The sequence below is a fragment of the Semicossyphus pulcher genome, unplaced genomic scaffold (assembly GCF_022749685.1).
Source record: "Semicossyphus pulcher isolate SPU_LCO1_2020_fin unplaced genomic scaffold, fSemPul1.0.p SCAF_8, whole genome shotgun sequence".
NCBI classification, from domain to species: Eukaryota; Metazoa; Chordata; class Actinopteri; order Labriformes; family Labridae; genus Semicossyphus; species Semicossyphus pulcher.
Window position 1 is genome coordinate 16,688,528 of NW_027211759.1, and position 12,211 is coordinate 16,700,738.

At 40.8% G+C, this 12,211-nt stretch overlaps 2 protein-coding genes across 3 annotated transcripts; one reads left to right on the forward strand and one right to left on the reverse strand.

The window, feature by feature from the left end:
- Window positions 1-336: 336 nt before the first annotated feature.
- On the forward strand, window positions 337-6,731 carry cd9a (CD9 molecule a). Of its 2 annotated transcripts, none has more exons than XM_069686117.1 (8): window positions 337-512; window positions 3,079-3,181; window positions 3,287-3,384; window positions 3,725-3,799; window positions 4,029-4,130; window positions 5,167-5,256; window positions 5,628-5,711; window positions 5,818-6,731. In XM_069686117.1, exons 1-8 carry the CDS (start codon window positions 444-446, stop codon window positions 5,881-5,883), a joined length of 687 nt encoding a protein of 228 aa, XP_069542218.1. In that variant the 5' UTR covers window positions 337-443; the 3' UTR covers window positions 5,884-6,731. The 2 variants fall into 2 exon arrangements, with proteins under 2 accessions (XP_069542218.1, XP_069542219.1); XM_069686118.1 differs by lacking the exon at window positions 337-512 and adding an exon at window positions 1,999-2,152.
- Window positions 6,732-7,635: 904 nt separating this feature from the next.
- Window positions 7,636-10,016, reverse strand: bbs10 (Bardet-Biedl syndrome 10). The gene is made up of 3 exons (XM_069687083.1): window positions 9,826-10,016; window positions 8,764-9,735; window positions 7,636-8,615 (listed from the first exon to the last, which is right to left on the reverse strand). The coding sequence occupies exons 1-3, from the start codon at window positions 10,014-10,016 to the stop codon at window positions 7,808-7,810; spliced, it is 1,971 nt and encodes a 656-aa protein (XP_069543184.1). The 3' UTR covers window positions 7,636-7,807.
- Between the last annotated feature and the right edge of the window lie 2,195 nt (window positions 10,017-12,211).

The window sequence follows — 12,211 nt, forward strand, 5'->3', positions numbered from 1 at the left end:
TTATTTTGAAGGCACTAAAGATATTTGTATTTGTTCAATAGAAAATGTATTCCTACTGGGTGTGATAAAATAAAATTGCCATATATTATTCAAACATCGATATTTCAAGTCCGACAAAAAAATATTACTTATTGCAGGAATAAGAAAGTATTGATTTTTAAACATTAAAAGCTAAGAAAAAAGAGAAAATAAATAAAGACTAAAGTGACAGTTTGTAAAGAAGAAGAAAAAGCAGCTACAGGAGGCTTTGCCTGTGCAGTCCGTTATCCGTGGGGGCGGACCACTACAGGCGCGCACAGCACGACGCGCGTTTCAGTGCCAGCGCGTCGGCAAATAACCTCATTCTGCATACTGACTGTTATTTAGAAGGTCTACTCTTCTGTCCTACCGTCGGTTTGAATACGTGAACACAGAAGAAGTGTGATCCCAGCTCAAGGACCGTCATGGCTGCGCTATCGGGAGGAGAGATGTGCATCAAATACCTGATGTTTGCCTTCAACCTAGTGTTCTGGGTGAGTTTGAATCGAGAAAATGTATTGTTCTCATAGCAAAATGTACATCCCGTCTGTCGTCTGTGTGTGAACGTGTGTGAGCTTTGCGTGCATGCGCATTCGTGTGTGAGCAGGTTACAAGCCTTTAGTGAATGAAATTATTCGGTGTCCCAGATGCAGAATCGCACCGAGAGCTCGCAGACAGGCTCGGTCAGTTATCATAGTATAGTTAAAGGTGCCCCTCGACATTATTTTTGGTTCTGGACACCATAAACACAAAGTGTCCCAGTGCGTGTGGAGACCGAGTGGACTGGAACAATAATCCCCAGTGGCCAAGTGACCCAGTTCCTCGCGCAGGCTACACTCTGGAGTTTGCGCGCACGGCATTTTAATAATTGCAATGAGGCGGGGGAGGCGCTTTACTGTGGCGGAGAATGTTACTGATACCATAATAATTAAGACTTCTGTTACGTTGCGTGATGTGAAGAGTTGCGCATGTCAGGGAGACTGTGTGTGTGAATGAACCTTGGATATCCCATGTAGGCTATTTGTGTCCTATAATAAGCCTGCAGGGCGTGTCTAGTTGTGTGCGTTTGTTTGTGATCTGTGTGTGAGTGTGGTTTAGGATGGATGTTTGCCCTTTTATGGGCGTTTATAATTTGTGCAGCTATAGATAGAGCCAATGATAGCTACTTATTACAGGGCAGAGAGGGGTTTCCCACTGTGTGTGTGTGTATGTTTGCATGAGAGGGAGGGAGAGAGAAGGAGAGAGAGAGAGAGAGAGAGAGAGATAATTCAGGGACTAAGGCCAAGTTTGGGTTTGAAAAATATTCAAAGTTTATAATATGTAGAAAATCTTCAATGTCGCTGGTAAAAAAAAAAAGCTTTGAGGAACAAACAAGGAGACTGTCTAGTATCACTTTTTATCATCCACAACTTCTAGTCCATCATTTACAGTCAGACAGGAAACTCTGCTCTAATTCAGATGTTCCTAGTTTCATTTGGATTAAGCAGGAACTAAAGATAAGACACATGACACAAATATCTGATCTCAGCTCAGTTAGGGCACAACAAGAGCGTCCACTTTGTGTCGAGAGCAGGGTAAACAAACCTAGCTTTCAATAAAAACAGCTTATATGGGAATGGGAAAGCAGTCAAATTTAAGAGCAGTCATTAACTGTAGTTGCAAACAGCTCAAATAGCAGAGCATGTTTTAAGGCAGGTATTCTACAGAAAGTTTAATGTCAACATGCCTCAACAAGGCCCTCTCTGCTGCCTTCTTATCTCATAAACCCGGTATACCCGCACAACCTGCACATATGCAGCGGCTGGACACAAACTGCTCATGCATGAACATGGAGAAGTCAGAGCAGAGGAAAGAGCAGAGGAATAGCAGGAGCTCATATCAGCCACACAATGGAGGACAGTTTTGCATGCAACACTGCTCTCTTGCCACTCCCTAAACCGTTCAATCAGGTGATCATATAAAGGCGTGGTATTGAGAAGGTTTTCTCTTTCCACCATGCTTCACTTCCTCATTGGAAGTAGTTAGTTATTAAACAGTCATAGAGGTGCATTGTGTAGACTGAATCAGCATGGCTGTCGCTGGGGGAATCAAGATTGTGAAGTACCTCATGTTTGTCTTCAACGTTTTCTTCTGGGTAGGTGTACCTTCATTTTTACTGTCTGTGTGTGTGTGTGTGTGTGTGTGAGAGAGAGGGAGAGAGAGAGAGAGAGAGGGAGGAGTTGAGACGCTTTGTGAAGTAGATTTGCATTTCTGTGGTTATGCCATAATCTGCCATTTTGGTTATACAATGTAACGTATATATATTATACAAGAGAAAGTATACAGATTGAAAATCTGTTGGCAGTAGAACATGCAGAAACATAGACAGACTGATCCTTGCAGCAACCTTTCAGTCAGGCTCTCAAAGTTAAAAATTCACTAACCTGCTGAAGGAGTGCAAGTGCCTGCACACTACACAACATGGCACATGCAGGGGCATCTATAATGTAAAGTACAGACCTCTGTATCATTCTGTTTACATGCTGTGTAAGAAGGGCTGACTGAGACCAGACCAATGTTGTACAAAATAACAAGGTCCATGCAATAATAACATGCAACGTTTTGATGGATTGCAAATGCTACTATGCATCTGTGGTGCTACATTGGTTAGGGATTGTGTGGATATCCAGTGACAGGTATAGAAAGGGTCTTCAATCATTAAATTGTCGCTATAGCCATAATAGGAATTTAGCCCAGTGGAGGGTACTTCCTGGTGTTGGTAAAGATGCCAGAAAACTCCCCCTGAACAGAAATAGAGTTAAGGATGAGACATGGATAAGCAGGTCTGTCACTGGAGATATGAAATACCAACTGAAAGCAGCTGGGAAAGAAGTGTTTTAATTCGGGAAGCAAAAAAATGTTAAATGGTGTGGTGAAATTATAATCAGCTTATTGAGTTGACATTTTACATAAACATAGAGGACATACAGTATGTAAGAAAACTTATTCCTCCTGTCTGAAAATGTAGTTTTGTAACAATTTATTAAAGTACTGTATTTAAAAGTACATGTTGTGCTTCAGCTTGCAGGTACCGGTGTCTTTGCTATCGGCCTGTGGCTCCGATTAGACCCGAAGACCAAAGGCCTGTTTGAAGGACCAGACTCTCCCTATGTGTTTTATACAGGTATGGTGCTCTCAGTCCTTGATCATTTAAGTTTTGGATTACGTGAGCTTTGCAAAACACCAAGCATGCTTGTATGTATTTTTAATATACTGTATATGTGTGTAGGTGTATATATTCTGATAGCGGCTGGAGCGCTGATGATGGTGGTGGGTTTTCTTGGATGTTGTGGGGCCATCCAGGAGTCCCCCTGTATGCTGGGACTGGTAAGTAGCACAGATATATTTTTGCACTTTAGCAGGGGTGGATTGTGGACCGTGCTTGGGCTCACTAAGAAATATCATATGTCTGGCTTGAACATTGTTTACTGAACAGTGTCAAGGCCGGTCTAGATTCCCCTGTACTTGTTGCCACCCTCCCTCCCTCTCTGACCCTAATCTTCTTGCACTAAATCTCTCAGGAGGAGGAGTCTATGTAAATTGGGTTCAGCTACTCTCAAATGACCTTACTTGTCCACACATGCACGCAAGACATGTGCACAAACATGCATGGAGGCACACATTCATCCAGTCATTCGAGTTTAATTTTGTCTACTCGTTTGTGCAGTTCTTCTTCTTCCTGCTCATCATATTTGCCGTTGAGGTGGCAGCTGGCTTCTGGGGATTTTCCAACCAAAGCAAGGTAACGTACAAGTTTTATGTATGGTGCATTGATAACAGTACTTGCATCAATTTTTTAACGTTTCAGGTAGGCTACTTTAAAAAGCACCAGGAAGAATACATGACTGTGGAATAATTGTAAAAAAAATTAAATGTTGTAGTAAAGAAGGCATTATGATAAAATATTATTATCTGATTTATTGACAAACTGTATGTTAAAACCTTCTTCCTGGCTTGCGACTGTGTTGCAGGTGGTGAATGATATCACAGCATTTTACACACAAACCTACAACAACTACAAGACAACAGGAGATGAGCGCCTTAAAGAGACACTGCGGGTGATTCAAACTGGGGTGAGCCATGTCTGACACATTTCTGCTTCATACTAGTTTAGGCTGATTCGGATGTTTTCTGAAAGGAATTTGGCACAGAAGGTGTTTTCAAACAAATGCAATGTGCTCCAATAGAAGATTTTTTGTAGTCTAGCATCACTTTTTAAGTGTTATTCCTGTTGTTTACAACAGCTAGAAGGTTCAGATGAGGCCAATAAGCTGAAAGGAAAAGTTCAGCATCGTAAGAATTAAGCTAATTGACAATTTTTAGGCATATCAGAAGATGTTTATAAAAAATTTGTTGTAACAGTTGTAAAAATGTGAAAAAAAACCCTAAAAAAAATCTGTGAATTACGTGTGGTAAATATTCCTAGAAGGCAACACACAGAAGGCAATCAGAATTGTCTATGCTACTTGTTTCTATGCTATCTTCTGCTGGGCAATATGACAACATATCGATAAAACAATATGAAAATGTATATCGTTTGTGTTTTTCTATATCGTCACTATCGTGACGTCATAAAACCAGCGGCTGAACTGCTTTACGTCAATTTTAACATCATTTTGACAACGCTTTATGTTCTAATATGTAGGAGTGAACCTGGAGCGAACCATAGAGGGAGGCGCTGTTTATTAACATGAACATTAACATGCAGAAAAGGACTCAGGCTGAGCCCAAGTGAAAACGGAAACTCAGAACTTTCTATTTGTCAAGTCTTTAATTCAGACAAGATTATCCAAAAATAGGCTTTACCACGTGGTTATTTCATTTGGATTCGTTATTTGTTAAATTATCAGAAATCATGCTATACCGTGATATATATCGTTATCGAGATATGTAAAATCCTATATTGTGATACAGGATTTTAGCCATATCGCCCAGCCCCACTATCTTCACTGGTCGCCTGCAAGCTGACTGTGATGACAAAACTTCAGAAACTACAAATCTTTAACAAAATGTTCAGCTAGAACACTTGAAGTTAGAGATACTGTATGTGTGTTTTATATTCTGCAAGTCATCTTGATCTCTAAAGAAGTGATTTTTGTGTGTTTACAGCTGAACTGTTGCGGACCAACTGTTAATGCAATAGACACCGACAAAGATACCTGTCCCCCGAAAGGGCCGCTGGAGCAGTTAATCACTAAGGTACAACTACCCTCGATGTGTGTAATGATTGGATACCGGCACAGCCCGGCACTTCAGTGAAGAGACAGAAAATCAAAAAATATTTAAACACTAGGGACAATACAAAACATCTAACAGATTTCTGACAAGCTGCAGCTCTGTGAGAGATGGGGCAATTACTGTAGCTCAAACACTTAATGACGGTGTGACGTGTGTCAAAGGTTTATCAGTCTCTCCTTTCCAGACTTATTCCCTCTGCCTCTTTGCAATGTTACTATGGCAACAATGGTTTACTGGAGCTTGTGTGCTCCCAGGTTGCCTGTAATGTGTACCACAAGGCATGTTGGTGTAGGTATAGAAAAACTTAAAGGAAGCGTGCTTATGTGTTGCAGACCTGTCCTGAAGCCATTGATGAGGTGTTTGACTCCAAGCTACACATCATAGGAGGAGTGGGCATCACCATCGGTATTGTTATGGTGAGTGTTTGATTGGTTTAACTGGAAATCATTACATTTGTCCGCAATAAAATGCTGACATGAGCTATCACAACACACATGTAATGAACGCCTCTCCATCTTACAGGTGTTTGGGATGATCTTTAGCATGCTCCTGTGCTGCGCCATCAGGAAGTCTCGGGAGGTGGTGTGACACCCACTGAAACACCCACAAGTCCTTGTTAATGTTGCATGATGTCATTCCTAGAGTCACATGACTCTCCACTGCCAATATAAACACTGCTTGGTCAAGGGGGACAACCTAAGATGCAGACATTTCTGATTATTACGTTGTATTTAAAATAACTGGGCTGCAGACACTTAGGCCAACCTTCTTGGACTATGTAGATGCAATGTGGTTATTTGGCCCAAATATAGAATGGGTGTCATCTGTGCTTCAGTGACTATGTAGTACAGAAATGTGTAATTTTGTGGTCATTTGAATGAAATTAGTGTTTGTGAACTGCTAATTATCTAAACAAAAGATCATATTATTGTGTACTGGTCACATTTTTGCACCTACTGGCGGGACAAGTACGAGACCGAGCCATGATAAAAGGCCACCACCACCACTACTTCAGCACAATACAGCAGTAGCCAATGAAACTCAACGATTTCCTTTTCTTATGACACAGAAGTCAAAACATGGTGACTAGTAGCCAACTGAATGCTGAGCTGTGAACTGTGTTTTTTTTCCAGCTTGGTGTTAGAGTAGCGTTTCCGTGTCTATATTGTGACATTTGATTTGTTCCTTTAATTTCATTCATCTCCTTACTTGCCCTTTACAAAATCGCCTTTACTTTTGTCACATTTTGTAAATGTATTGTTTTTTTATATGTAAAAATGTATGCACTTAGCTGGTTCTTTGCTACATCGGTTCGATGATGTGTTTTATAATGTCATTTTCATTTTAAAGAGACTGGGTTGATTTATACCATATGCACTATGTTTTACAGAGACGAAAATTAAAGAGAACCAAATAAACCAAACTAATTGAGTCAACTTAGACGTCATTCTATCAAGGCCGACGCTTACGCACACACACAGTTTAGTCGTGTCATCTGCAGTTTTGCCTTTGTTGTATTCTTAGCAGGTCACAGAGAAAAGTGTATCATCAATACAGCAAAATCTCTATTCAATTGACGCAGATGGACTCTGCACTCTGCTTTGCGTGTAACGTTTTACAGTGTAGGGCATGGGAAGCATGTAAGGGTTAGAGGGGCGTAGGTGTTTTGATAAGACTGAAAACAACTTTCAGGTTCTCTTCCAAGTGCGCAGTGGAAAAAAACATTCTGAATACCCCCATCCTCCTCTTTGATATCTGCAAACATCAAGTGTGACTCATGTAGAGTTTGATCCAAGGCAAGAACAAAGCAGAGACCTGTCTTTGTTTACGAATTATCCCATCACAACTAATTTACGGAAAATCTGTCTTCAAAACAACGCAAACACACTGATTACGCTACACGTTTATGTATTGTAGTGAGTCTGGTTAATTTCTAATGACTCACTATTTCCTTGAAAAGAGGTCAATACAGAGTTAGTGTTCCTCCCACAACGGTACGAGGAAGTGAACTTTGATTTGGTTGTTGAAAGCCGGGTGTTTCCCTCTCAGACCCCCCACTCCCCCAATGGAGATAACACTGATTATAAAAAGGAGTGTGTATATTTATTAGACGATGTCTCTATGTTGCTTTGTGTGATTGCCTTTTATATAACAGAATGTGTACTGGCCAACGGAAAAGGATAGGGAATCTGAGATAAGGAAGTAAAATGTCAAAAAAAAAAAAACAGGAACCACGATGAGAACTCGAGAGGAAAATGGCCAACATCAACACTCACACTGTTCCACATTAACATACATTAAATGAACACAAGACTATTTGATAACAACTGCACATTTTGTGCTAAGTGGCTTACTGTTCTCTTTTTATTGTCAAAAGTAAGCTTAATACAGTGGACACACAAAAATTGCTGCAGCTCTCTACATTAAAGAGCCAATTATTTCCTCTATCTCTAAAATGAAATGAGTAAATACTGAGGGAAAATTTTAACTTTCACTGCGGTTCAACACAATCTCATTCCTCAGCCTCGTCCTCTGTGCCCTCCCAGGAAAAGTTTGCAAGTCTGTGCGACCGTGTGTGCGCGACAGTGTGTATGTGCAGCATGGTGTCCACTTGAATAAGACTTGAGAGACATTGCAGCACGGCCAGAAGCAGCTGGTATTTACAGGAAACCGATTCAAGGCCCGAGTCCAACATAGAAACGTTTGATAACATACAACAATGCATGCTTTGTTTACCCTCCTCGCCAGGACTTTCACTTTTACTCCCACCCTGTTTGAAGTTTTTGTCATGCCTGTCTTTGTTTTCAAGGCTAAAAGGTTGGGACTGATTTTCAATTAAAGTCAGGAGCCTGGTTTGAGTCTGCAGGAAACGTCGTGGACTGTGGGAGTAGATCTGTTGGGGCACGCTCAGTAGAGCGTTAGCTAAGAGCTGGGAAACAGCAGGAATATCCATATTTGTGTCAGCAGAAACTGAGCAACTGCGGCCATGTTGTAAGAGGGCATGGTGTAGGAGAAATTCAAACTTCCCACCAGCAGGTACAACCCAGCCTGGCTCAATCACACACTGCTGGAAGGGAGGTGAATTGGGGATCTGGTTGGACAGATATGAAGATGTGCATTTGTTTGACTGTAAGTTCCTCTGTGATGCTTGAGTTGCTGCCATACCCATGGGCTCCCAAGTTGAAAGTAGCATGCGGATGGCATCTTGAAATGCACATACATACTGGTCAGTTTGCCCTTCCCCTGTGCCACAAATAATCAGACTACAGGGTCTGATCATGAGCCTTTTCTCTGAATCATGGAAAGCCACATGGACATACCTGTGGAAGACATAAAGAGTTCAGTTTTACCTCCACAAATCAAACCCGATTAAATAAACACTAGTTATCAAAGACAGGTAATTATTTGTATGCATGTGTAACTTTGTATTGGAGCAGTTTATAAAAAGAAAGAGATACATTTTCATACCTATGAGCTCCGAGCAGTATTGGTCGGCAAAAGGTCAGTGTAACAACGTGGTCCGGTTTAATCATCCAGCAGTCTGTGACACGTGTGGCCCCACTTAGATGGGCAAAGACAGACAGCTCATCTTCACTGACACACTCCACAATGCACATCCCTGCCTGCGTAGCTGAGGCCAGGACAGCAGCAGACTGTTTGAAGGCACACAGGAGCACAGAGACACCCAAACTCTGCAGGTTTGCAATGGCACACTCTAGTGTCCTTTCTGCCCAGGCGCTAAACTGCACAATACTTCTCTCCTTCGTTGAATTCTCCATCTTTTTCTCTCCACATCCAAGCTCTAGCACCTCTCCGGCATTTACCAATTTTGGTTGAAGATAACCAGTGAAAACTATAGCTTTAACTATCTGTTGGTCACTCTGATGGCAGGGCGTAGCAAAGTCCCTGTGAATAACCTGCCCCTCAATCAAACGTGAACAACTAATGGGGAAGCCTGATACAGATGTATGCAATGCAGGCAGGTTGTCATTTATGAACTGAAGTGATACAGAAGGAAGGTCATTTTTTAATTTCCAGTTACTGAGCAGTTCACAGGTGAGGTCACTAATAAAGTCACAGTGCGTTTGACCCAAACGTGAATGAAAGAAAGATGCCAGCAGCATTTGAAGACAGTGATTGCTTGTTTGAGATTGTGTTTTTGCAGTGAAATCTTCTCTCAGGAGACAGCATCCATGTGGGATCACTCCCAAAGCAATGATATCATCCAGGTCCTCCAATGCAAATGCCAGTAGTTTTTTAGCCAAGTGCCTGGCAGTGGAAGCCACTGCTGCTTCCCTTGAGTTGTTAGTGTGAGACACATTCGGCTCCTTGCAGGCGGTTGTATGAATCATCCTTAGTAATGACGCAAGCAGTAGGATAAATGTCTTAGATCCATCGCCTGTTACAGTGCTGTGTTTCAAGACACACTCTACCACCATCCTAAAAGGAAAAACACACAAATTGATAAAAGACCAAATTTGTATTGCAGTGATTGTCATAGAGAATGAGTGTATTGTGTATATGCATTACCTTGCCAGTGGATTCTCCAGTCTTAGGGCTGTTAGAATTCTTGTCCCACTGCGGCTCAACATCGCCTGTCCTGTGTCCCGGGTGAACAGCACTTGTCCTCCCTCAGGGCCAAAACTGCGGAGGACAACTGCCTCCAACACAGACACAGCCTGCAGAACATGTTCCAGGTGAAGATTCTCCACTGGCTGCATCACCAGACCCTGTAAGTTAGGCAGGCTGAGGGTCGAACTATAAATTACAGAAAATAAACAGAAATTAAATTTCAAGCAACAGACCCCCCTCATCAGATGATAGTTAAAGACTCACTTAAATAATGGAGGATCACAGGTGTCCTTAAATTATGTTTTTGGCTCATTGAAACCATTGGACAGTGATGTCCGCAGTGACCTCCATGGACTGTGCACAGCCACATCTATCAATGTATTTATAAATAAAAAAGTTATATTACATACCTGTCCAGGAAAATGATGGAAAATTTCAGGAATCGGTTTCTGATCAAGGTTGACTCTGTTTTTACCCGTGCACTATCACTTTCCCTTTCAGGTTTTTTTGTACTTCAGTGAATTCTCAACTTTTTATCTCTTTGCTGATTTGCTGTTTCTGCGTGTGCAGTGTTCCCATGCTTCCTTGAATGTGCTACGATGATACTATCGGACAAACTTTGCCGCTGAAAAATGTAAACATTCGCTCATCCTGTCAGCATGACAAAAGTTGTTTTGAGCCAAACATGGCAGGCGTTAAGAATAACTATACAGAAATCACTGTTCTTCACACTGATGGTCTGTTTTGCTTTTGTAGGTCATATACAAGTATCAGTGTTATACTGAGACAGTTTCATTAACAGCTTCCTCATAGTAGGTTCAAAGGAATAAATAACATCATTTATGCATCCAGGTTGTACTTTACCAACATTTGTCACATAGCAAATAGCTGGATTTGCCATGTGACAATTAATTTTAATTAATGTGGATTAGTTCTGATAACAGAATGAGCACTGATTTCTCATTAATAATCTAAAGGTAATATCTGTTTACATTCTTATTTATAGCCACTCTATACTAACTAAAGAGTGACGAATAAATGCATCAAGGTGTCATTTCAAATAAATGTTTACGTGCACAAACTGAAATCTCTTAAGTATTTCTGAAAGACCACCCCATCAGATTCTGTAGATGCAGCAAAACATCCATCAACCATGAATAAACGAGCTATACAACAGAAAGCTCCTGACTGTTAAGTCTGTCACAACGGTTTCTATCCAGCGTATGTCACGCTGTTCCTTTCGTTTGTCATTGGACTTATTTAGTTACCACTTTCAGATACTGACAACTCATTTGTGATTACCACAGAAGCTAGCTGGTAACGCTACGTTGGTAGCGTTAGCATCTGCTAGCTCGGTACCGTAGTTAGCTAAACTAACGCAGTGAACTCGCCAGCGGTTTTAATGCGCGTGTAATAGGGACCCTCGTGACAACGTAAAAGCAAACAATTTTCTACCTGCACAAAAAAACAATAAACCATTGATTATTAAGAATGTAATGTCTGAAACTGAGATAACTCACTTGAGCAGGACCGCTTCCTCTGTATCCTAGAGACGAGACTTCTTCTGTGGTTTGTTGCGTACATGTAATTTAGATCAGAGGTGAGTGCTGCCGCCCATCGTTCGGAAGAATGAATTGTTTTTCTTTTTCTAAAACCATCGTCAGTTGTATAAGGTAAAGGTAAAAAATACTGTGCAGGCACTTTTCTCAGCTCTAGATTTTTTAATATGCATGTGTGAAAATATTACAAAACATACATTAATGATTATTATGATGTGAATATGAACTTATTGCATCTGGGAGAGATATTTGACTGTAAATGCCACGATTTACATGAACAATTAGTGGACACTATGTTTCCTTTTAATTTAGCTTATTTTGTTGTGGAAATTGGTGAAACAATTTTTAATGTTATCAGTAACACCTGTGCTTTTACTACAACAACAAATCAAAATGCCTGCTTTGGTGCACAGTTTGTAACTTGTCACAAAGCACTGCTATGTTGTTTTTTACTAAGTAAGAATCCTTGTCTTTTCTGTAAACTTCAATATTTTCTAACATTAACATCCTTGGTTGAGTTTAGAGCTAATAGCCACAATGCGGTTTGTAATAACAGTTTAAAATTGAGTGCCTGCGTGTGTGATAACTGCTTTGTCATTTATTCTCTGGTCTTACTTGTGAAAGAGATGTTTCTCATGTTCTTAGTTGAGGCTCCGCAATAAATAAACAAAGCCTAAATTGCCATTGTCATTTTAGCTTAAGATTCAAACATGGGCATGAGTCAGAGGGCCTCCCAACTGTGTCACAAAAATACATAGAATTAGTACCTTGAAGTTGTATGCCTC